The following is a 25,287-nucleotide window of genomic DNA, read 5'->3' as shown; positions in this document are numbered from 1 at the left end:
AGTTATAAGAGTTGAGGGGCATGAAAGGGAAGCAGTGGTTGGGAAGGGAGTGAGACAGGGTTGTAGCCTCTCCCCTATGTTATTCAATCTGTATATTGAGCAAGCAATAAAGGAAACAAAAGAAAAGTTCGGATTAGTTATTAAAATCCATGGAGAAGAAATAAAAACTTTGAGGTTCGCCAATGACATTGTAATTCTGTCAGAGACAGCAAAGGACTTGGAAGAGCAGTTGAACGGAATGGACAGTGTCTTGAAAGGAGGGTATAAGATGAACATCAACAAAAGCAAAACGATGATTATGGAATGTAGTCGAATTAAGTCGGGTGATCCTGAGGGAGATCCATCCGAATTCGAGGCCGAGGAAGTAACGAAGGGGAGAAGGGGGGGGGGGGGGGGGGGGACAAAGAAGGAAGCTGAACATCACGGCAAAGATACGTAAGGCGGAGCCCAACCGGTAAACCCGCCCGTGGGCGGGAGTCAGGTGCGCGACGTCTATGGTCTGGGAACAGGATAGAATAGGAAGGATGAGTGGGAGAGGAACGGATAGCGAGTGCATAAGACACCAGAAAAAACTGGGACCACCGAACGGAAGGGGGGGGGGGATCCCAGCTTCAACCAGGAGACTATCAACAGGGGTAGTAGGGAAGGCACCGGTGGCCAAACGGATACCACGATGGTGGACTGTATCCAGCACGTGCAGTGTGGAAGGAGCAGCTGAACCATAAACGTGACAACCAGAGTCCAAGCGAGACAGAACTAGAGCACGATAAAGACGGAGAAAGAGGGAACGGTCCGCACCCCAAGAGGAGTGGGCAAGGAAGCGAAGGACATTGAGTCTACGGAAACATCCTACCTTCAGGAGTCTGATATGGGGCAGCCAAGTGAGCTTGTTGTCGAAAAGAAGACCCAGGAAACGAAACTGTGGGACCACAGGCAATCGTTGTGCATCGAGATAGAGCTCTGGATCAGGGTGGATCGTAGTATGGCGACAGAAGTGGACCACCCGCGATTTTGAAGGAGAGAATTGAAACCCGTGTGAGGGTGTCCATGCAGAGGCACGCCATATAGCTCCCTGGAGCAGCCGTTCTGCAGATGCCATCGAGGAGGAGCTAACCCAAATGCAGAAATCATCCACATAGAGGGCAGGGGCGACCAAGGGAACGACAAAGGCCACAAGTCCATTGATAGCAATGAGGAAAAGAAGGACACTCAAGATAGAACCCTGTGGGATGCCCGTCTCCTGGGTCCGTGGAGAACTAAAAACAGTACCAACTCGAACTCTGAATGACCGATGGAACAGGAACTGGCGGATAAAAATCGGGAGTGGGCCCCGAAGACTCCACTGATGAAGGGTAAGTAAGATGTGATGGCGCCAGGCCGTGTCATACGCCTTGCGAAAGTCAAAAAACACTGCAACCAACTGGCGGCGCTAGGAAAAAGCCTGCCGAACTGCGGATTCCAAGCGAAGTAAATGATCGATTGGAGACCGTCCCTCTCGAAAGCCACACTGGTAAGGGGACAATAGATCCCGAGATTCGAGGACCCAATTGTGCCATCCGTTCAAGTAACTTACAAACAACACTGGTCAAACTAATTGGCCGATAGCTGTCAACAGATAGAGGGTTCTTACCAGGCTTAAGGACAGGAACCACGATGCTATCCCTCCACGGAGAAGGGAAGTCACCCTGGAGCCAGATACGGTTAAACACCAAAAGAAGATGTTGCCGTTGTGGAGCACTGAGATGTTGAAGCAGTTGGTTATGAATGGAATCTGGGCCAGGGGCCGTATCATGAGAAGAAGGTAGAGCAGAAAGAAATTCCCATTCAGTAAAACGTTCGCTGTAAGATTCTGACTCACAAGGTGTGAAACATAAGGTGGAAGCTTCAGCCCGCTGTTTCTGGTGAAGGAAAGCAGCTGGATAGGAGGCTGATGCCACTGCAAAATGGGTCGCAAGATGTTCTGCAAGAACTAATGGGTCCGTACAAAGGCCATCTGGGAGGTGAAGGCCTGGGAGGTGGACTGCCGATGGCAACCTTGGAGAGAGCGAAGTGTAGCCCATACCCGTGACATAGGGACAGTAGAACCAAGGGAAGAAACAAATCGTTCCCAACATATCCACTTGCTCTGTTTGATTAAATAACGGGCTTTAGCGCAGAGGTGTTTAAATGTAGTAAGGCTGGCTATGGATGGGTGCCTCTTAAAGTGTTGGAAAGCTCGACGGCGATCACAGATGGCAATGGCCGTACTCCACCATGGGACTTGCCGGCGACGAAATACCCCAGATGAGTGCAGGACAGCAAGGCTAGCAGCGCGAACAATCGCGTCAGACACGTCACGTGGGACGTCATCAATACAACCCGACAAAGAGGGAGAAAACACAACCTGTACAGTGTATAGAGGCCAATAGGCATGTTGGAAAGACCAACGAGGTAACCTGTCCACCGGGGACCGGGAAGGGAGCGAGATAATCAACGGGAAATGGTCACTATCACAAAGGTCGTCATGTGGCGACCAGTGTAATGAAGGGAGGAGAGAGGGAGAAGAAAGAGAAAGATCAATGGCAGTAAAGGTACCATGACCGGCACTGAAATAAGTAGGGGAGCCATCATTAATAAGGCACAAGTCATTGTCTGCAGTAAACTGGTCTATAAGAAGACCTCGTCTAGACGGAAAGGCACTGCCCCACAAGGGATGATGAGCATTAAAATCCCCAAGGAGGTGGAAGGGAGGAGGAAGTTGCTGAAGAAGGGCAGTTAAGGCAGCAGGTGTAAGAGTCCTGTCAGGATGGAAATAAAGATTGCAAACTGTGACCGCAGAGTCTAAGTGAACACCAACAGCAACCGCTTCCAATGTAGTTTGAAGAGGAATCCACGTGCTAGCAATGTCCGTATGAACCAACATACAAACACCACCAGAAGCCCGCAGGGGTCCGACCCGATTTCGACAGAAAACACGGAACCCACGGAGGGTCGGTGAGCGAGCATCAGTAAAATGAGATTCCTGGAGAACCACACAAGCTGCAGAGTAGGACGAAAGAAGGGATTTCAATTCCGAAAGGTGACGATAGTATCCATTACAATTCCATTGGAGAACCACAGAACGATGATTAAAATGGGGGCTGAACACGCTAAAGCCAGTCATACCGCCAGGTCCCCACCAGTCACTGAGAAGGAGGGGGCGACATCCATGAACGACAAGTTCATCCATGAACAAGTCGGGGGAAGGGACCTTCGGTGAAACCAGAGGCCCCGGGACTACTACTTTTCAGGCTGAGATCGAGAAGGGCTGTGTGGCATAAAGGAGCCAGCTGCAGCAAGATCAGGAACGGAAAGAGACCGGGCGACTGGGGGGGCCGACAGACCGCGGCTCTCGGGGGGGGCCGACAGACCGCGGCTCTCGGGGGGGGGGCCGACAGACCGCGGCTCTCGGGGGGGCCGACAGACCGCGGCTCTCGGGGTCATCACGCGGCAGCAGACCTTTGGCCTGGAAGGGGCATCCCGGGAGAGGCGCCCTTGACCAGCAGACGCCGAAGGAGTGGGACACTTCTCCAGCTGGGGAGGGGGAGCAGCGCCCAGAGGAGAAGGTGTGGGAGCCGCAGGGGGGGAGGGGGGGAGGAGAGGGGTCGGGGATGGGGGTAAAGAAGGGGAGGAAGGGGTGAAGATGTAACCAAGGCGTAACTAGATGTCATGGACACAGGGTGAAGACGTGTATATTTCTTACGGGCCTCTGTGTAGGTTAAATGATCGAGGGACTTATACTCCTGTATCTTCTTTTCCTTCTTATATACTGGGCAATCTGGTGAACGTGGAGAATGACTACCATGACAATTTACACACACAGGAGGGGGAACACAGGGACTCCCCTCATGGAGTGGACGTCCACAGTCACCACAGAGAGGGGCCTGTGAACAGCGGGAAGACATGTGTCCAAAACGCAAGCACTTAAAAACACCTCATAGTAGGTGGGATGTACGGCTTCACATCACATCGATAAACCATAATCTTAACTTTCTCAGGGAGGGTATCCCCTTCAAAGGCCAGGATAAAGGCACCAGTACCAATGCGATTGTCTTTAGCACCCTTCTGAAAACGCCGAACAAAGTGAACACCCTGCTGTCCGAGATTGTCCCGAAGTTCCTCATCAGTTTGAAGGATGAGGTCCCTATGAAAAATCAGACCTTGTACCATATTTAGAGACTGGTGGGGGGTAATGGACACAGGAATTGTGCCAAGATGGGTACAGGCACGAAGGGCCGCAGATTGGGCAGCTGAAGCAGTTATGATCAGCAACGAACCCGATCGCATCTTGCTCAGGGAGTCCACTTCACCAAACTTGTCTTCAATGTGTTCCACAAAGAATAAAGGTTTGGTATTGGTGAAAGTATCTCCATCAGTCTCGGTGCAAACTAGATAACGGGGGAAAGGTTTCGCCCCTAGCCGACGGGCCTGACCCTCTTCCCAGGGGGTAGCCATGGAAGGGAAGGCCGAAGGGGCAAGAGAAGCAGCACTTGAAGAATCAGTTCCACGCAGAGAGAAGGCCGCTGAAGAACGGCCAGAGTTCTGGACCCGTATGCATTTCATGTGCATAGCGTCCGCCCTGATACTACCCACTCCGATCAGGGGCTCTCCTCACGGGCACCACCCAGCCACAGCAAGGGCCGTCTGGCACGGCGGCCATTGCCGGGAGTTCCGACGCTCCAGGATGACGAGCAACCACTCCAAGGCATGCATGAGGTGGTCACAGCACAGGTATCAGAAGTGTGATCCCTGTGTGTACAGGGGGTTCAACCAAAAGGGTACATAGCGACCCCACCACATGGGCTGGTTACCGTGCTGGCTATGCACCCTAGCATCAGGCAACAACGTGAAAGAAGAGGTGGAATGCACTAGGAGGCGCACGTAGGAAACACTAGGTAAGGTGCGCTTCCCCAAATGGCTTACACTAAGGAGGAGAAATTTTGTAATGGAGGTCAAACCCCAGAGGAGGACCAAGGAATGCCAAAAGGAGGAGATGGTTACGCAACAAAGCCGAATTGTAAAACCAACAGAACCGGGAGGATAGCGGGGGCCAACATAAGCAAGGACACCAAGAGAGGGAGAGGAGAGGGGGACAGGAAAGGAGCAAGGAGGGGAAGGGGAAGGAAATGCAGCCCTGGAGAGAAAGAAGGCTGCAATAGCTCGGGGCCCCGTGCTTGCCATGCACGTATCCACAAAAGAGTTGTGGACCCCCTGGGGGAGCACTGCTTTGAAATTCTGATTTGATATACTGCATGGAGCTATGTCATGTACTGTAACTAGCTGTGCACCATGATCTGAAAGACCATTCTCAATAGGATAAGCATTTATGTCCTTAAACTTATCTTGGTCTATAAAAAAGTTATCTAACAATGTCCTGCTGTTCTTTGTTATCCGAGTAGGAAAATCAATGACGGAGCTCAAATTGAAAGAACTGAGAAATACTACAAGGTCATTCTTCCTATTACACTCTTTCAGGGAATCAACATTGAAATCCCCACAAATGATAATTTGCTTCCCCCTGTCTGATAGATAGCACAACAAAGCATCCAAGTTTTCTAGAAATAGCTGGAAATTCCCTGAGGGGGACCTATACACTGTTACAATTATGAAAGTGCCATCATTTAGTATAAGTTCAGTGGCACATGCTTCCATATGTTGCTCTACACAAAATTTTTTAGTTACTAAATTTTTTACACTGTGGAAGCTTTTGACATATATGGCAACTCCTCCTCTCATCATATTATCTCTACTTACATGTGCAGCTAATTTGTACCCGTTGATGCTAACCTTTTGCATATCAGTGACAATGTGATGCTCAGACAGGCATAGTGCATCTATTACATTCTCAGTTTCTATATCTTCTAAACAAAGCAGAAGCTCATCAATTTTATTCTTCAATCCCCCAATATTTTGATGAAATATACTAACACTATTTTTCACTTTACTTTTGTGAGTATCTTTAACTTTTTTAACATCTTTAGTACTTGCCTGGCTGACTTTCCCACTGGACACTGACCTTACACTAAAAAAAAAAAAGTTTCCACCATGAGATGTAGTTCCTCCCCCCTTTAAATTTCCAGTATGGTCACTGAGTGAATGAATAGCTGATTTTGACCCACTTACTTATTTTACATACAAGCAAAATCTCTTGGGGTTTTACTTCCAAAGTCAAGGTTGGTTTGTTTTGTTTTGTTTTAGGGCACAAAAACAACTGGGATTGTACACGTCCAAGTCAAAACTATAGAACACAAAGACAGAGAGGTGTTAAAAAACGACTATACGTCATCCCCAATTGACAGAAGAGAAGACAGTGAAAAACAGGGACGTGGAGAAAGGGCAAAAGACACCATATCGAAACGGAGGTCCGAGACTATAAATTAAATGGCCTTTCATGGATAGAACGTAAAATGCGGTCGACAGCCCGTGCGTCATTTGCCAAAACGGCCGATAACTCAGACGGCAAACTCTAATGGAATGTAGACAGTTAAAAAAAAAAAAAAAAAAAAAAAAAAAGGGCATTTTGTTGGTAAGTGGTGGACAGTTAAAACTTGGGCGCAATGTGCACAAAGTGGTGGGGTAGTGCCTCTTATCAAATGATGATGGCTGAAAAGGCAGTGGCCAATACGCAACCTGGTTAAAATCACTTCCTCGCAGCAGAATGGCCGAGAGAAGCTCATCCAAGCCTCTGGTAGAGGCTTAATAAGCTGGAGCTTATTCCCATGAATGCAAAAGGGACACCAGACTGCAAAAGGGACACCAGACTGCAAAAGGGACACCAGACTGCAAAAGGGACACCACCTCCTGATAGACGGCAACAAAGAGATCATTGGAGGGAATACAGGAAAAAGTGGGCTGAGGCACGACGACTGCAGTCTTGGCAGCAGCGTCAGCAGCCTCGTTTCCTGGCAGACCAACTTGACCAGAAACCCATATAAACATCACAGTGGCTCCACCAAGAGTGAGCAAGTGACAGTTTTCCTGGACCTGTTGCACTAGGGACAAGCGCTGTACATCGCACATAGACTTTCAAGAGTGCTGAGTGAATCTGAGCAGAGGACAATTGAAAAGTCTGTGTCGTCAGATGTACTCCATGGCCTGATACAGGGCGAAGAGCTCAGATGTAAATACTGGGCAGTGTGCCAGATGTCGATATAGAAAGACATGAGCCCCAATGATGAAGGCACACCCGACACCACAGTCAGTCCAAGAACCATCAGTGTACATAAAGGTACTATGGCGAAGTTCCATGCGAAGGTCGTGAAACTGAAGGCAATAGAGCGAGGTTGAAGTAGTGTCCTTATGAAGTGAATGAAGGCCAAGGTTAACATGGGCCGCTTCACGAAGCCAAGGTGGTGAAGGGTTCACATCCACCGGGGAAGTGGCAGGTAGTGTGAATGTAAGCCGTCATAGCAAGTGCAGAAAGCAGACTCCAGGAGGTAACAGAGAAAAGGGACATGCCCCATACTGGTGTTCAAAGGGTGGGTGGCCACACATGGCAGACAATCGGCATGTGTGCCTGCTGAGGGTTTTTTTTTTTTTTTTTTTTTTTAATTAGTGCCCAGTCACAAACGTTAGTGACTAATTGCATAGAAAAACGCAAGGGAGCAACACCAGAAAGTACTTACAAAGACGCAGATAAACAGAATAAAAGATCTCTTTGGACAAGTCCATCAATGTAATAAAACTAAGGACACGAGCAGCTGCTTGAGCGTCATCAGCTAAAAGTTCCTGTAAGGTAGACGGCAGACACAGGACAACACGAGAGTGAATAAAACAGGGACAGGACAATAAAACATGGCGCACCGTCAATGGATGACCACAGGGGCACTGCGGGGCCGGGTCACCAGACAACAGGTAGTGGTGGCTAAATCGGCAATGCCCAATCCGCAACCTGGCCAGAATGACCTCCTCTCGTCGGGAAGGGTGTGAGGATATCATCCAAGCCGTCAGGATAGGATTGATGGCCCTAAGCTATTTTCATGGGGAGAGGACCAAGCCTCATGCCACAATGATGAAAAGCACCAACATAGAACCCCACTAACATCAGTTGATGGGACACAAAAGGAAGCTGTCTGAGGCAGGATGACAGCAGCCTTGGCTGCAGCATCAGCAGCTTCGTTCCCAGGCACACCAATGTGGCCAGGAATCCACACAAAAAAAGACATGAGCACCGGTATCAGCTAGCGACTGAAGGGAACGTTGAATTCGTTGCACGAGAGGGTGGTCCAAATATGGGTCACGGAGACTGAATGGCACTCAAAGAATCAGAGCAGATGGCATAGGAAAAATGACAATGGTGGCAGATACACTGAACAGCCGGATAGAGAGCAAAAAGCTCAGCTGTAAAGGTTTAACACTGTCAAGGAGCCGGTATTGAAAGGTATCATCCCCAATGACAAAGGCACATCCGATGCCACCAGTAGTCTTGGAGCCATCTGTGTAAATAAAGACGTTATTAGCGAGCCTCGAACGAAGTTCAACAAACCTCGATGGTATATCGAATCTGCAGTCCTCTCCTTTGGGAGCAAGCTAAGTTCAAGGTGGACACGAACCTGAGTCTGGAGCCAAGGTGGCGTCGGGCTCTCACCCACTCGAAAAGTCATAGGGAGCGTAAAATCAAGTTGCTGAAGCAGGCAATGAAAGCTAACTCCAGGAGGTAACAGGGCAGAGACATACAGGCCGTATTAGCGGTTTAGAGAGTCGTCAAAGAAGGAGAAATATGACGGGTGGTCAGGCACTGACATCAGTCAGCAGGCATACCAACAAAGCAACATATCACGCTGGTAGTTTAACAGTAATGCGGCAGCTTCGGCATACAGACTCTCAACAGGGCTGGTGCAGATGCTCCAGTCGCCAGACGTAGCCCCCGATGGTAGATAGAATTTAGACAGCATAAGATGGACGGTCTGACAGAAGAGTAGACAAAGCTCCCATAATCCAGCTTTGATCAGACAATGGACCGATATAAGTGAAGCAGGACCATTCAATCTGCTCCCCATGAAGTACTGCTGAGAACACGGAGGACATTTAGGGAACGGGTACAACGAGCAGCCAAGTAAGACACATGTGGAGGCCAGCAAAGTTTCCTGTCAAATGTCAGACCTAAAAATTTTGTCGTCTCCACGAATGGGAGAGCAACGGGACCAAGATGTAAGGATGGTGGAAGAAACTGTTTGTAACACCAGAAGTTCATACAGACCATTTCCTCACCAGAAAAACGGAAAACGTTAGCGACACTCCAGGAATATAGACAGTCTAGACAACACTGAAGACAGCGCTCCAGGAGACATGTTCTCTGAGCACTGCAGTAAAGTCGTCCACGAAAAGGGAGCCTGAAACGTTAGCTGGAAGGAAAGCCATTATTGGATTGATAGCTATGGCAAAAAGGGCCACACTCAAAACGGAGCCCTGGGGCACCCCATTCTCCTGGCGAAAGGCATCTGACAAAACAGAGCCCACATGTACCCTGAACATTCGATCCATTAAAAATGCATTAATAAAAAAAGGGAGGCAACCGCGAAGGCCACAAGTGTGCATCGTGCGGAGAATGCCCACCCTCCAACAGGCGTCGTAAGCCTTCTCCAAATCGAAGAACACAGCCACCATCTGGCACTTATGCAAAAAGTTGTTCATAATAAAGGTCGACAAGGTAACTAGGTGGTCAACAGCAGAGCAGCGCCTACGAAAGCCACACTGAACATTGGTAAGGAGGCGTCGAGATTCAAGGAGCCAAACCAATTGAGAATTTACCATGCGCTCCATCACCTTGCAGACGCAGCTGGTAAGGGAGATGGGGCAATAACTGGAAGGAAGGAGTTTGTCCTTTCCTGGTCTGGGTATGGGAACAACAATTGCTTCACGCCAGCATGTGGGTACATGACCTTCAGTCCAGATGCGATTATAGGTGTGAAGAAGAAAGCCTTTACCTGCAGGAGAAAGGTTCATCAGCATCTGAATATGAATACCATCCGGCCCCGGAACAGATGATCGGGACTGGGCGAGTGCACTTTCGAGTTCCTGCACGGTGAAGGTGGCATTGAAACTTTCACGATTCAAAGACTGGAAAGCATGTGGCCATGCCTCCTCTGCTTGTTTTCAGGGGAGGAAGGCAGGTTGGTAATGGGCAGAGCACAAAACCTCCGCAAAAAAGCGGCCGAAGGCATTTGAGACATCCTCAGGATCCACAAAGACTTCATTCGCTACAGTCGAGGAGTGGACACTGGTGCCAGATAGCCGGCACAGGCCACCCCACACAACCGAAAAATGAGTAAAACTGTTGAATGATCCGGTGAAAGCCACCCAGCAAGCCTTATTGCTTTCTTTGATAGCACAACGACATTGTGCACGAAGTGGTTTGTAACTGATACAGTTCGCGTTGGCGTTGTAAAGCGCATAAAGCACGTCACTGAACATGAATAGCGTCGCTGCATGCTGTAGTCCACCAGGGGACTGGGACTCGACATGGAGAAGAGGAAGTACGAGGGATGGAATATTCAGCAGCAGTGAGGATAACGTCCGTGAGGTATGCGACCTGACTATCGAAGCTGGAGAAGTTTTGATCATGGAAGGTCACCAGGGAGGTGAAAAGCCCCCAGTCGGCTTTGGAGATCTTCCAGCTAGTGGAAGATGGAGAAAGGGCATGATGCAGGAGGCATGATGCAGGAGATGGATTACGCAGGGGAAATGGTCGCTCGAGTATGTGTCAGACAGGGCATACCACTCGAACCAACGTGCAAGTTGGATAGTGGATATTGAGAGGTCTCAGTGGGAATAGGTATGCATTGTGTCTGAAAGGAAGGTAGGCACACTGGTATTTAAGCGGACTAGATTGAGGTGGTTGAAAAGGTCTGCCAAGAGGGAGCCTCTCGGGCAGGATGCTGGAGAGCCCCAAAGGGGATGGTGGGCATTAAAGTCTCCAATCAACAAAAATGGTGTAGGAAGCTGAGCAATCAGGTGTATCACGTCTGCCCTAGTAAAGGTAGGCGATGATGGAGTGTAAACAGTACAAATGGAAAATGTGAAAGTGGGGAGAGTAATGCGGATGGCAACTTCCTCCGCCGGTGAAAGGCCACATGATCGGCTACCAGTGGTGCGGCCTGGGGAAACTGAAGATGGCCGGGGAAGGCAACCGCTGGGTGGCGCAGGAGAAGAAACGCACCTCGACGGAGATGGAGAACTCTTTTTCCCTATGAGCCTTCTGTGAAGAATTACGTTTTGTCGAAACAGCAGTTGATGGCTGTGAAGTTTGTGTACACAAGAAATCTTCACATGTCAGTTCTTTTTTGAAGGTCTGAGCATCTGATTTAGAGGTCCTCGTCTTAGCAGTAGCAGATGATGTTGGAGCCTTAGGGTTGGTTGGAGGAAGAGAAGACATTGATCAGGCGATCTTAGCACTGGCCGATCTGACAACCGAATCACTAAATGTTAGATAGCATGTATGTGTAGCTACCTCCCTGGTAGACCAAGGAGAGGCGAGAACGGTACTGTATTTACCTGCCGGAAGCACAGTGGGCTCTCTGCTATTGAATAACTTGCGAGCAGCCAAGGTTGACACCTTCTCTTTCACTCGGATTTCCTGTATACTTTTCTCATCTTTGCACACGGGCCAGTCGCGAGAGGAGTCAGCATGGTCACCCATACAGTTGCAACGAGGGGACGGAGGTGGACAGTCACCCTCATGGGTGTCCCTGCCACAGGTAACGCATTTAGCCGCACTTGAACAAGACTGCCATGTATGGTTAAAACGCTGACATTGGTAACACCTTGTAGGGCTGGGTACATACGGCCGAACAGAAATGAGCTCATAACCCACTTTAATTCGTGAAGGCAATTGCACATTGTCGAATGTCAGGAATATGGTTCAGTTCAGTATGAGGTCCTTGTCGACCCTTTTCATGACCCAATGGACGGCCGTCACTCCCTGATCAGAGAGGAAAGACAGAATCTCCTCATCAGTTAGTCCGTCGAGTATACATCATCATGCCACGCGACGAATTCAAGGTGCGGTTGGCCTCCACCCGTACAGGAAATGTGTGTAAGAGAGGGGCTCGAAGTAATTTTTGGGCCTGGAAGGCACTCTCTGTCTCCAACAGCAAGGTATCGTTGCGCAACCGAGTACAAGATTTCACTGGTCCTGCAATCGCATCTACACCCTTCTGAATGACGAAATGGTTGACTGTTGAGAAATCGCGACCATCAGATCTTGTGACACTTCGGTGCTGGCGGTAGAATTTTCAGAACAGGAGTTTCATCTAGCTTTCTTTTTTGGGCAGAAGACAGGGAAGAAGAAGAAGAAGAAGAAGAAGAAGAAGAAGAAGGAGAAGAAGGAGAAGAAGAAGAAGAGAAATCCAATGGGGACAAATCCCCCATGATTGCCAGCGTCTCCGATGGCGCGCTCCTTCCTCATGAGGGCCCTCTCAGAGGGCACTCCCACCTTAGGTGACTGTTCACACCTCAGGTCACACCCCCCAAGAAACGGACAGGTGACCAATCGGCACGTTTGGAAGGTAACAGCTCAGGCAATCACCCCTCCCTGGGCCTGGCCTTTACCAGGTGGTACGTGCGTGCCTTACTTGTCTACCCAGGGCGGGGAATCACACGTTACCCCGTCACCGGCAATGCATGCGAATGTGTGGGTCAGCCTTCAGACATGCACAGGGAAAAAAGAAAAGAGGAAAAGAGAGAGAGGGATAGAAGACTGAATCTCAAATGCCGAAACGGAGAATAAGACACGGTAAAGACAAAGAGAATAGGGCAAGGAGAATGAGGCAGAGATAGGAGTAAGGGCATGAAAGCAAGGAGAAGAGTGAACATAGGGAAAGACCAATAGAGGAAGAAAGTGTGAGGATGGAGAAAAACAAAGGGAACAGGATCCTGGAGTTTTCTAACGTCCGTCTCCGGACGAAGGCTCAATACATTACTCCCAAGAAGAGGGAGTGCGAAGGGGTGGTAAGGGGGGGGGAGGAGGGGGAAGGATTGGGGATGAGGAGGGATGGGGAAGGTGGGAAGGGCAGCCCGGAAAGGAAGGAGAACTGCACTAGCTCGGGGGCCCGTGCTCGCCACGCACATATCCACAAAAGAGTTGTGGACCCCTTGGGGGAGGGGGGGGGGGGGGGGGGGCTGCTGAGGAGAAAGTCACGGTGTTAAGACAGTGGTAGCTCAAAGAGGAACGGACATGCATACACAAAAAACAAAGCACTAATAGTCAAGTTTCGAATAGGCAAGGGACTGGTACAAACGGAGGAGGATGGTTCCATCAGCACCCCAGGAAATACCAGTAAGGACACACAGGACATAGAGGAACCACGTACAGTGGGCTGTCAGGTAAGACACACAGGAGGACCAAGAGAGTTTCCTATCCAGCATGAGCCCTAGGAATTTCGTAGTTTGAATGAATGGTAGGGCAACAGGCCCAAGATGTAAAGATGGTGAGAGAAACCATTTGTGCCATCCAAAATTCATACACAAGGTTTTGTCAGTAGAAAAACAAAAGCCACTGTCGATGCTCCAGGAGTAAAGATGATCAAGAGATCGCTGAGGACGCCGCTCAGTGAGACAGCTATGTGGAGAACTACAATAAATGGTAAAATCATCAGCAATAAGGGAGCTGGAGATGCCCTGGTGGAGACAGGCCATTATAGGGTTAATAGCGATAGCGAAGAGGATGATGCTCAGGATGGAAACCCAAAGCACACCGTTTTCCTCTATAAAGGGTGGCCAGCAAATGCATGAACACCTTTCTGAATAATAAACGGATTTACCATGGCGAACAACTGACAGTCTTCTGTGCATGAGACCACGAGGAACCATAGTGCAGTGGGAAGGGTCTTTGAATTGTTAGCCTCATTGCATTTACGTTGATTGGAAAGATGGTGTCTCCAATGACGCGCTCCTTCTAACTGGGGGACCCCTTCACAAGCGGGCGCACTCGCCTTAGGTGATTGTTCACACCTCAGGTCACACGTCCTGAACACCTGACAGAGGGACCGAAGGTTGCAGCTCAGGCAATCACTGGGCCTGGCCAGTACCAGGGGTATGTGCGAACCCTACCTGTCAATCCGGGGTTGGGAATTACGCATTACCCAGTCACCTGTTATGCGTCAGACGCATGGGCTGGCCTTCAGGAGTGCACAGGGGGGAATGAGAGGAGAAGGGAAACAGAGAAAGGAAAAGGAATGAAAAACAGTGGTGAGACTGTTCTTACATCAGTGACAGACAATGCAGAACATTCCAAATAACACCCGAGAGATGTTCCCCAAGGGAAGGGAAAAAGAACAGCAAGAGAATAAACATTCACCACAGAAGTGAAAAGATGCTGCAAAGACTGGGGCCCCGTGGTAGCCAAGCATGAACCCACCAAAGAGTGGCAAGCCCCCTGGGAGGTCTCTCATACTTGGGAATACAAAGTTTTGTCTTGTCTATTAATTATGCTAGTTTTGCTATGTTAGCTCTGAACACATTGCCTTTATTCACTTGAACTTCTTGCATGTGAAACCACTATGTGCAATAACTACAATAGGTAATGTCCTAAATGATAACCCCAAGCCAACACACAAATTAATGATTTATATTCTTAGTGATACCCCACAATATGTTAGATGTGACACTTCAGTCATAAGCCACAGATCTGCAAGCACAGTCCAAATGTATTTTAGATAATTACGGATATGGTATTTGTTAATTGTGATTATTTTGCTGAATGCCCACACATAAGTAAATGACAGATATTCATGTTATTTATTTTACTTTACATTTGCACTGGCTTGTCACAAATGTACGATATATTCATGTTTTATGGTGTTTCAGTACTGCTTGCCGTACAACAATGTTTAAATATGAAAACTAACATGAAGAAATCCATCAAATGTGGCTCTGTAATAGTGTGTGTGTGTGTGTGTGTGTGTGTGTGTGTGGTGTTTTCTTCTTCTTTCTCCATCCATCAATTAAAATTTTCAGTAATTATTCATGCCACAATGTGCCAAACCACTTCATTTTTTCCATGTTCTTTACAAGCACTTTTTCTCATTTATTCATTGCAGAACCACTTTGTCCCTTGGACGATCAATTCATCTGATCTTTAACAGTCTCGTCTGTCACTACATTGACAGGGCTTCTACATGTTTCACTTCTTTCTTTCAAAACAATATGTGCTGTAGTATATAACCCACCACCAATATTATAAGAGTTTAACCAATTTTTAACAATATAATTCAACTGGATGGCTAAAAAAATCACCAATCAGCATTCGAAGAACACACATATAAAAAAAAGGTTTTACTTATGGAAGGTTTCAGAGTCATGGCTCCTTCCTCTGGCAGAAGCGTTGAAGATTCCAATGAAGAGGGGTGAAGAAAAAGTACTGGAGAAGTTTAGGACAGGTTACAGTTAAAACATCATGCATGAGTTAATAAGAGTGAAAAGCTAAGTGCACTGTATGCAACAGAGGTGAGAGGGAGACAGAGAAAAAAATAGACTAGTCATAAAATGAAAGATGTGGAAAACTAAAACAGAGTGAAGAAAGGATCAGTTACTCTGAAGATACGTTGGTATGGAAGAAGTTAACGTAAATTAAGACCAAGTGAGTGGCGAGAACCAAGGGGATGTTGTAGCGCTAGTTCCCACCTGCAGAGTTCAGAGAAACTGGTGTCTGGAGGAAGAATGCTGATGGCGCGTGTGGTGAAACAGGCACCGAGGTCATGACTGTCACGCTGTAGAGCATGCTCAGCTACAGGATATTGCGTGTTTCCAGTATACACCCCTTGCCTATGCCCATTCATCCTAACAGATAACTTGGTGGTAGTCGTGCCAATGTAAAAGGCTGAAAACATTGTTTACACAACAGACGGTATATGACATGTCGTTTAAAAGGTGGCTCTCCCTTTCATATTATATGTTTTGTCAGTTACTAGGCTGGAATAGGTGGTGGTAGGAGGGTGTATTGGGCACGTCTTGCAGTGGGGACGTTCACAGGATTAGGAGCTGTAGGGCACGGAGATGGGTCCACAAGGAGCATAGGGTCTGACAAGGATAATGCAAAGATTGGGAAGGCGAAAAGAAGTCTTCTTCCTTCTGGCAACCTTACAATTACAAAGGTTTATTTGACAAAATAGAAGAATGGTGCAGAGGAAAGGCTACTAACGGAAAAGAAGGCCTGTCATTTGAGATACTGGGTCAAGGTAAACATCAGGATTGGACTGGATCTGATCAATTCTTTCTTGACATTTCTTTCTTTCGATTTTCATTGTATTCTACATGATGGAGTGACCCTTGGTCCCTTTTCTCGAAGTAGCTTTTTTTGTGAAAAAGATTCTGGGTATTCCTCACTAAAAGTGGCAAACTCGTAGATGCGTCTTAATGTCACTTTATTATCTGCAAAACTTTCAGGACAAATTTTATGGAAAAAATCTCTTATTATTCTAAAACGAAAGAAAGTAATTAAAGGTCTTTAACAACGGTTAAACCGCAAGCTTTTGTATTTAAATAACAACAATAATAAAATCAGAAAAATTAAGGAATGGAAGAGGTAAAAGACATACTTGTCCTTACTGAAAGCAAATTTTAGAGCGGGGAATATAGTAGCTGTGCTTGACACAGGTTTTCACTCTAAAACTGGACTAATTTCGTACAAGAGCAAGGTCCAGATGTCCCGCTACCTGTCGCTTGACGGGTGCTTCCTTCTGTTGCCCATTCATAGTATTAGTTAGAAAGAAGTAGTAGCGAACGTTAGAGCTGTTCAGACACAAAGAGGCAATTCACCGGCAAAAAGAGTAGATAAGAAGCGAACTGCTATTGCTCTGCATGCCAGAACACTTCATCTTTTCTATACTATAGAAAAGTCGAAGTGTTATGGCATGAAGAGACTTGTGACATTGCTCAGTAACACATTATGCACTTTTTTGAAGGTCAATTATACTTTTTGCCATCGATTGCATACGAAAGAACAACATTAAATATGAAAACTAACTTGAAGCTCAATCTTCTTTTAGCATGTGTTACACGTTAAGTCACATCAAATACAAATGTGCCGGTAAAATTTTAAATGGTGGCATAAATGACTTATATTCTGGGCCTGAATCTTTTCAAATGACTGATCCTCAAAGTATAGCGTTTTTAATTAGAGTTATAATGTCCTGCGATTTAAGAAATTCACTGCACATTCTCACACGTAACATAAAGCATCTTGTGTGGAAATTTACTTTGAAAGTAACGCTTCTCAAGCCACTATTCGTAATATTTTCCAGTGATCTGTTACAAATGTAAACAATTGTGACGTCACACACATCAAATGCACGTTAGTTGTTAAGGACGTACAGCATAATCTTTGACCTAAATAAAGCCTTTTGACACTTTTTGGTGTCGGCAAACTGGTCTGTGCATTGTCTAAATTACCCATTTTCTATGCAACTAAACTTTTATTTTGGCGTTATTCTCCAATTTATGTTTCATTGCTACAGTGTTATTCAGCAGTAGTGGGCTAAAGTTCTTTGTCAGTGTATCAAATCCTACACTTCAAACCTACAAAAATTTAACTGAAATCTAAAACAATGAAAAATCCCAGATTTCTACAAAATTCCTGGGTTTTTCCCAGATGAAAAAATGCCTGGGTTTTTCCCGGATCTCCCATGCCGTATACACCCTGTAATAAGTATTTACACTTTTATGTGTGTTTTAAACTCATAAAAACATGTGAGAGCTGTTACTGAGGAAAACAAATTCAGCGGTGAATTTCAAAGTTGTAAAATAATTTATGGCCAATGCAAATTCAGTTACGACATGAACACAGGATTTCTAGACAAAAATATATTGTTCTACACTATATAAAAAAAAAAAAAAAAACAGAACACCACTTACTGGATCCACAAAATCCATGTTCAATCCATAGCACAGTTTCTGTATTCTGGATGTGATCTTGTCAAAATGGACTTCCTCTTTCCTTCCATCTGTAAAACACCACAAAATTATAGATTAAGAAAAAACTTGATGCTGGGCCTAAGCCACAAAATGAGAGGTGAGCGCTGTGCCTTACGTGACACAAAACCCTTTCTACCATCCACCCTACACAAGCTGATGCCCCACCCACCACTCTAAAAAAGGAAGACTAAAAGAAAATTATACCAGACTTGAATGATAAACTACTACGCTCTGATTTTTCAATAGCTCTTCATTGTCCAGTTCACAGTATTGTACGGTATCTTGTTAACTGATTTTCATACTATCTGACTAAAAGATTGCAGAGTGCTATAAATAAGGAACTAAGGGAGTGCAGGCCTACAGCTTTGCCCTCAGTGTTCACTGCATAGGCTTCCAATGCACAAAAGCAACAAATGACCAGTGCTGCAATACATATAAATAAAAAATCAGTGCTCAGTTCCCTTTCCTGTTTGTGCATGTATGGATTCACATGCCACGTCTTTACGTCACCGGATGAAGCTACTTCTCAGTATTGGTAGGTGATGCTGAACATAAAATGTGTCTTCAACTTCTGCATTATGTGGTCACACCCCACTTCTGCATTATGTGGTCACACTGCTCACCAACTGACATTTCAAGAAAGGTTTAGAGCTTGAGGTACTGATCATCTCAAAAGTTAAATCCATTTGCTATAAATGGTTCAAATGGCTCTGAGCACTATGGGACTTAACATTGGTGGTCATCAGTCCCCTAGAACTTAGAACTACTTACACCTAACTAACCTAAGGACATTACACACTTCCATGCCCAAGGCAGGATTCGAACCTGACTGTAGCAGTCGTGCAGTTCTGGACTGAAGCAGCTAGAGCCGCTCAGCTGCCGCGGCCGGCCCATTTGCTATATTTCAGCATACTTAGTTACTTATGGCCAGCCTCCTTAGGAGAATAATGGGTACCACTGTTCTCCATTCATCTGACATGTTGCCCATCAGACATACCTGAGATATGGTTGGCCACCGACCAGTTCATCACAATTCTCCAGCAACCTGTTGATCCTTTCTGACTACTACTTCAAATCACCTGGAGGCAGATTTTGCCAATAAGTATCGAGAGACACTGACTCTTTGGCACAACAGTTACTGACAATGTGGCACAGGGACTCCAAACCATGCCAAGTTCTTAGCATCAGCAAGGATGTACAGCTCTAATACTAATATTTCTGAATGATCATGTACATAATTTGTGGTGTGATTGTTACATAAATTAGTGTTGTTTTTGTTACATCCATGGTGGATTTGCATTTCCAAAAAACTATACTTTGTAATGGTTTCATCATCCCTCTAACAATCTGTAATGGTTTCATCATCCCTCTAACAATCCAACACACAAAGATACAGCACTTTATTGTTGACAACCGTGACTTTAAAAATGTACAGCAGGGCTGTGTCATGTAATTTGGTGCAAGTTGTGTGCTTGTATTCAGGAAGTGTGGGGGCAGACCTTGAGCAATTTTTAAGTATAGGCCCTATCTTTGCTACATGCTGGAACCAAGTGAATTGGTTAGAAAAGCTTAACCTATATGCAACTGGAGTTTTAATAGGTGACCTTATAAGAAAACCATCTTTTCCATTTGTTTCCAGTTCCCCAATTTAATTAGTAGTGCTACATAATGATAAAAAAAGTGTGGCATATATGTAAGTCCCCCAGTTCACTGCCACCTCATTATCTGTTGTTTGTGACCTAAGTCTGGCAAAATTAACGCGAGTCCAACAGTAAAAGAAGATTAAAAACATTTCTAAGTTAGGTTAACACTTAAATTTATTTAGACACTGGAAACTTCAGATCTGCACACTAACTTAAACAGCCACAGTAATGGGAAACTTTGGGAATACACTATTACTAATCCTCCTAAAATAAATGTAAATAACATAGTTACTTTGATTTCACACTTAAAACTGCGAGTACCAGCTCTACCTGCAAGCCAATGTCCCATAGTGCTTCTACACTTATACTTTCTCAAGTTCGCTTTGTCAGTAACGTTAAAGCACCATCATTTCACAAATTGAAGAATATTAAGCAACTGGCTGTGAAAAAACAGCTTAAGAAACATTCAAAACCACTGAAAAATTTCCCGTCTTCCCTCATCCTCTACCTAACTAGTTACCAATGGTTCACGGTTGTCCAAGATTACTTAAAAGCCAGGTAATATTAATTGACGAGTAAGAACGTTAGTGCAACTTCTTAACACACCCCACACTGTTTTTGAGTCAGGTAAAGTACGTTAAGGATTTTAGATGGTCTAATCTTACTGGTTCACGACAGACGATATTCCTGAAATCAGCGCTCCAACAGTTTATTCTCTACCAGTTAACGAAGATAATAAACGACCCTGCATACGTGCCACTATGACTACTTCTAACAAATATGAGTGTTCTACATCGTATGTGCTCTTCCAATGATACTTTAGAATTATGTATTATGAATCTATATTGAGTGCATCTTCTTGTAACACAAATTAAAAAAAAAAAAAAAAAAAATGATTGTAATCCTTTAAAACTACACAGTGACGAATTCAGTCCTTCATATTCGTACAAATAACAAACAAACACGAATTATTTTGCTGCTTATGTAATTTTATTTGTGTATTTACGAGCTTACCTCTCTTCAAAACAAACATTTTACCAGATCTTTCAACAACCATCTCAGAAACACCTACGTTTGCCGCTTATACGCCTAACGTACACAACTACCCGCCACGGTGTATTTCGATGCAAAGCGCGGGTAAAATAGTAGTCAGGTGAGCCAACGAGTACAATTAAATTTCCCAGATTTGTCGTATTTGCTTGTTGTTCGAAAATTCAAGAAGAATTATGTAACGCATCATTTTAATCGGGAAGAAGTTTTTGAAGTTTAGGGAATTAGATTCCAGCACAGTGTGCATCACAACCGATATCCGGGTAAGTACAACATATTTATTTTCGACAACGAACGAGAGAACAATGATAAGACAATAGTGCTACGACAAACGGCGGCGGATCAAAGAGTCTGCCTCTGCAGTAAGCAAATGTTAAGACCAGCAGAAGTCGGCCGTACAGTTAAGAAAATTAAGTACACAGATGTCAGATAAAGAAAGTCAAGAAAATGAACTTTCTGCGTTGGAAAGCATATATAATGCAGAAGAAATTAAAATTATAGAAGACAGTGGTAAATCTGGCGGACAATTCTATGCGTACCCAGATATTTCATCTGATTTTAAAATCATTTATCGTGACCTAAGGAAAGAAGGTACTGTGATGCACTGTCTGCTGCTAGTCTAAAATAATTGTTATGGTATGCTGTGAAACTCAACTGTTTTGCAGATAATGAAGTCACCGAAGTTAGTATCAGGTACTTGCCACCATTGGTTTTATACTTCAGCTTACCTCCCGATTACCCATCAACGAATCCACCGGATTTCACATTATCGTGCAAATGGTTGAGAAAGATAGAGGTATGTAGTACGTCTTGCATGTGTAAATAATTACAAAACAAATGCAGGAAAGAACTTCTGTACTTCGCATGAAACCAACACAACTGTTCACACTATGTTCAATTTTTTTATGATGCCTGCATCTCTAACGCTAGGAAAGCAGTTATAGTGTAATTAACCTGGGTCTCCACAGTTAAAAATCAATTGTACAGAGTGGAGAAAAATTTTCTTTTGATTGTGCTCAAGTAGGTTGGGTTACTGTTTAATACACGAAGGTAGTTTGCCTGTAAAGTAATACTGTTATTGTTGAATTAATATACATACATCATGTTACTAGTCACTTACTAAAAGTGATCTAGAGCAGCGTAACACAAATAAGTTCATTACAGAGTCGTAGTTGATAGACGTAGTCATTATAGCCACAATTAATTGAAATCATGTGCATGTGCACACTTGTAAATAAAATCTTCTATAACGTCTCTATAACATTAATAAAAAATCTAGTTTGTAAACATATTTACTTCCTCCTCTGCAGACATACATTATTGGATGAGCCAACCCATGAGCATGTAACACAAACTTGGAGCCACTTAGCTGTGTCAAATATATTCATCAGCACTTTGAGATGAATAGTCATGCCCATACCTCAGCAATGGTCAAAATGACATTTACTACCTGCTAACAAAGGTGTCAGTGGCTCAGGAAGGAGTGCAATATGCATCAACAGTTTTTTTTTTTTTTTTTTTTTTTTTTTTTTTTTTTTTTTTTTTTTTTTTCAAAAATTTAGCCAATAACATAAAATGTGTGACAGGTAGCAAAGCATGTTTCAAATCTAACATGAAATCTTTTTTTTTTTTTTTTTACTCCTATTTCGTAGATGAAGTTTCATTTTAAAACTGTTAGCCTGTAAAAAAAAAACCTAGTTTTTAACTGTAGTTGCATGTGGTGGTCTGTCACAGCAAATAGTAAACTCACTCATACTACATTATTTCAGAAGAAAACTTTGAAATGAGCTTACAAACATGTAACTAATTTAATAAACTGCCAGCATCAGATTTTGATCGTCACTGACAATGCATATCTCACTTGATATTGTTTATGTTGCAGTCCTTACACTTAAAATTTGTCAATTTCGTAGTAAATTGACATGGTGTGGAGCTGAAAAACAGATACCAGAAAGATCTTCACATTCTTAAATGTATTGTCAAATAAAGCTGGGGAGTTTAAAGGTCTCACTTCCTGTGGTTTTACAAGGCATTTGTTTGATCCCAGCTTCAATAAAGATGCATTTTACGTGGTTCTACAAGGCAGGCAGATCTAGTCAAACCATATTGATACCTAGCCAATTTGTTGAGGCTGGTGAGTAAACCTTCACCTAGATGGTCTTGCCTCATGGTGAGACTTGCTCTAAAGATCTTTCACTCCTGTAATTTTGTACAATAAAGTCGTTTAATCATGTTTTGAGCAGTTTTTCAGAAAAAAGGGAGTATGCAAACCAACTGGGATTAGAGCATGAGAATGTCTTGTGAAATTAGTCAGTAACTGGGCTTAACAGAAGTGTCAGATTCCACCCGTCTCCTTTGACCCATGACGTAATGGGGGTGTTGTGTGTGACATCATTACGGCACGGAGTTTGAGTTGGTTGTGTTTGTAGATGTCGTCTTGTTGTGTTTGATGGCGTTGTGTGTGTGTGTTTGTTTGTTTGGTATGGCTGGCCCAAATTTGTTGGTTGTAAGTAATTGTTTTTTTTTTGGTCTATTTTTCTCGAATTGTAATGTTTTGTGTATTGAATGTGTTTTAATTTACATAGGGATGTTTAAGTTTTTAATTTTTGAGGTGTTGTGGTTTTGTTTTTGTTTTTTGTAGTTGTAGGTGTTGGTTTTTTCGTATCAGTAATTATAGTTGACCTTTATATGTCAAGGGAAATGACTGATTCCAATTTTCTTATTTTTATATGTAGTTATAGGTGTTTTGGCACCATCAGCTGTGGTCTAGGGAAATGTCTGATTCCAATTTCAGTAGTTTTTGCTGTAGATGTTGGTGTTTTGGTATCGTCAGCTGCAGTTGACGATTTTAGGGAAGTGTCTGATTCCTGTAGATTTTGTAAAATAATTATTTTTTTATTTTTTTTCATCATCTTGTGTGTTTTGGGATTATGTTTTTTTTTTTTTACTGCTATATTTAGGTTGTCCCCTCCCTAAACCCCCGGTTTTCCGTGGTTGTCCCATTAATTTGATTTTATTTTTGGAGGGAGATGTTATTGTCATATTTATACATATTTTTGTGTTTGTTGCCATGTTTATGTAGTGATATCGTAGGCGCCATATTGGAGATGCGTAGAATAGCCATTTCCACCATATTGATGACATCATGGGTCAAAGCAGACAGGTCGAATTGGACACTTCCGTATTCCCAGTAACTGTTGATATTACTTGTCAGGGCTGGAGTGGGCCACCATCAAAACCAATTGAACGGCTCAGTCTTATTATGGAAAAGACAAACCACAGGAAACAGCATACTCCTCTTGTTCTAAACTGTGGTTGTAGTTAACATATTGACTTTGCTATTTCATTAACTGAACAGTTAGAAATTCACTAAATGAGCTCATGAATTTTGTAAGTTCACAGAAGCAAGCATGAGCTCTGAATTACTGCAGTACAACAATATTTTATGTTATACAATTGCAGTCTCTACCTGTTCTCTCACTGTAAGTCTCCTAATGTCAACCTCAGTGCTGCTCCCCAGCATTCCTTTTTCTGTGTGAACTGTGCAGTGGAGGGCATCCAATGTAGCAGCAGGTGACCACCTAGTGCAGCCATCGTGGCACCCTGACCTTGGTGAAGCCCAATGTACGCTGAGATCCAAACTCAGTAGCCACTCCGTTATAAGCAGGTTGGAGTGTTATCATGTACACTTGACAGCGCAAAAGTTTGTCACTGAAATTTTTATTGCTTTGCATGTTATGCAAGAGCCAGTAACACCAGAGTGTACAGTACTGTGGAAAAGGGACTTAAAGTTGAGAGATGGCACCAAGTGTGGAAGAGCAGTATGAAATACATGAATATTGCAGAACTTGGTAGAGTGACTTCATAGCTTGGTGATGGACTCGAGGCTCATAAGCAGGCACATGACAGTAGGATTTGGATTTAACCTCTCTTTGTCAAATTCAAAGGTTGTCCATTTCAGTGACCACCAGCACCCTTTTAGGAGGGTATCTTTGAGATGTATTGTCCTTGCCATTATTGGTGTGAAGTTGTTAGGCATGTGTCTGTGTACTGATGTCTACCACGTAGTTACTATATGGCCTTGTGATCATCTGATTGTATGTGGAAAGGCTCTCTAGTACAGAATGATCTCGAATAAATATGTTGTAAGTGGTGTATGCATTTGTATGTCCTATCCACCCACTCATGCAGTACAAACATAGTCAAAGTCTGCTTGATCAAAATGGATATTTGAAATTTCTCCACAAAATAAACTTCAGAATGTCGTTGTCTCTTCATGTCATGGCTATTAAACCAATAAAGTACAGGGTGTATCAAAAAGAATCAACCAATTTGCCACATCTATATTTCTGAAACTAAGAAACATATGCAGTGAATTTTGTTTTCTGATGAACGGGAAATTCAAAAAGTTTTTTTTCGTACCTTTTCATAGGTGTTAAATATGCCTCCCTTGAGATGCAGAGCTTACGTCAGTGTGGTATTAAGATTGTTCCCACAGTGCAGTGAGCATGTCTTGAGTTACAGCTTCTACAGCTGCTGTTATGCGATCTCTCAGTTCATTTACCGTTGTTGGCAACAGACACATGTAAACAGTCTTTTATTAACCCCCACAAAAATAAAATCAAACAATGGAAAATAGAGGATGGGATGTAACAGTATTAGAGAA

At 44.3% G+C, this 25,287-nt stretch overlaps 2 protein-coding genes across 3 annotated transcripts in view; one reads left to right on the top strand and one right to left on the bottom strand.

Moving 5' to 3' along the window:
* Positions 1 to 20,719, bottom strand: part of LOC126092498 (ribonucleoside-diphosphate reductase large subunit) — a 91,582-nt gene extending 70,863 nt beyond the window's left edge. The window contains exons 1-2 of the mRNA XM_049908121.1: positions 20,586 to 20,719; positions 17,869 to 17,957 (exon numbers count right to left, since the gene is read on the bottom strand). Coding sequence (XP_049764078.1) covers positions 17,869 to 17,957; positions 20,586 to 20,628 — 132 coding nt within the window. The 5' untranslated portion in view covers positions 20,629 to 20,719. The remainder of the gene's footprint in view (positions 1 to 17,868; positions 17,958 to 20,585) is intronic.
* A 231-nt stretch (positions 20,720 to 20,950) lies between these two features.
* The window catches only part of LOC126092499 (E3 ubiquitin-protein ligase RNF14-like), a 105,075-nt gene continuing 100,738 nt past the window's right edge, over positions 20,951 to 25,287 (top strand). Inside the window, exons 1-2 of one of the 2 annotated variants that reach the window (XM_049908122.1) lie at positions 20,951 to 21,212; positions 21,287 to 21,417. In XM_049908122.1, coding sequence (XP_049764079.1) covers positions 21,044 to 21,212; positions 21,287 to 21,417 — 300 coding nt within the window. In that variant the 5' untranslated portion in view covers positions 20,951 to 21,043. The remainder of the gene's footprint in view (positions 21,213 to 21,286; positions 21,418 to 25,287) is intronic. The other variant, XM_049908123.1, reaches the window with a different exon arrangement.

The sequence above is a fragment of the Schistocerca cancellata genome, chromosome 7 (assembly GCF_023864275.1).
Source record: "Schistocerca cancellata isolate TAMUIC-IGC-003103 chromosome 7, iqSchCanc2.1, whole genome shotgun sequence".
Taxonomy (NCBI): Eukaryota; Metazoa; Arthropoda; class Insecta; order Orthoptera; family Acrididae; genus Schistocerca; species Schistocerca cancellata.
Note: the sequence above shows the minus strand (reverse complement) of the source record. Positions and strands in the feature narration are given on the sequence as shown.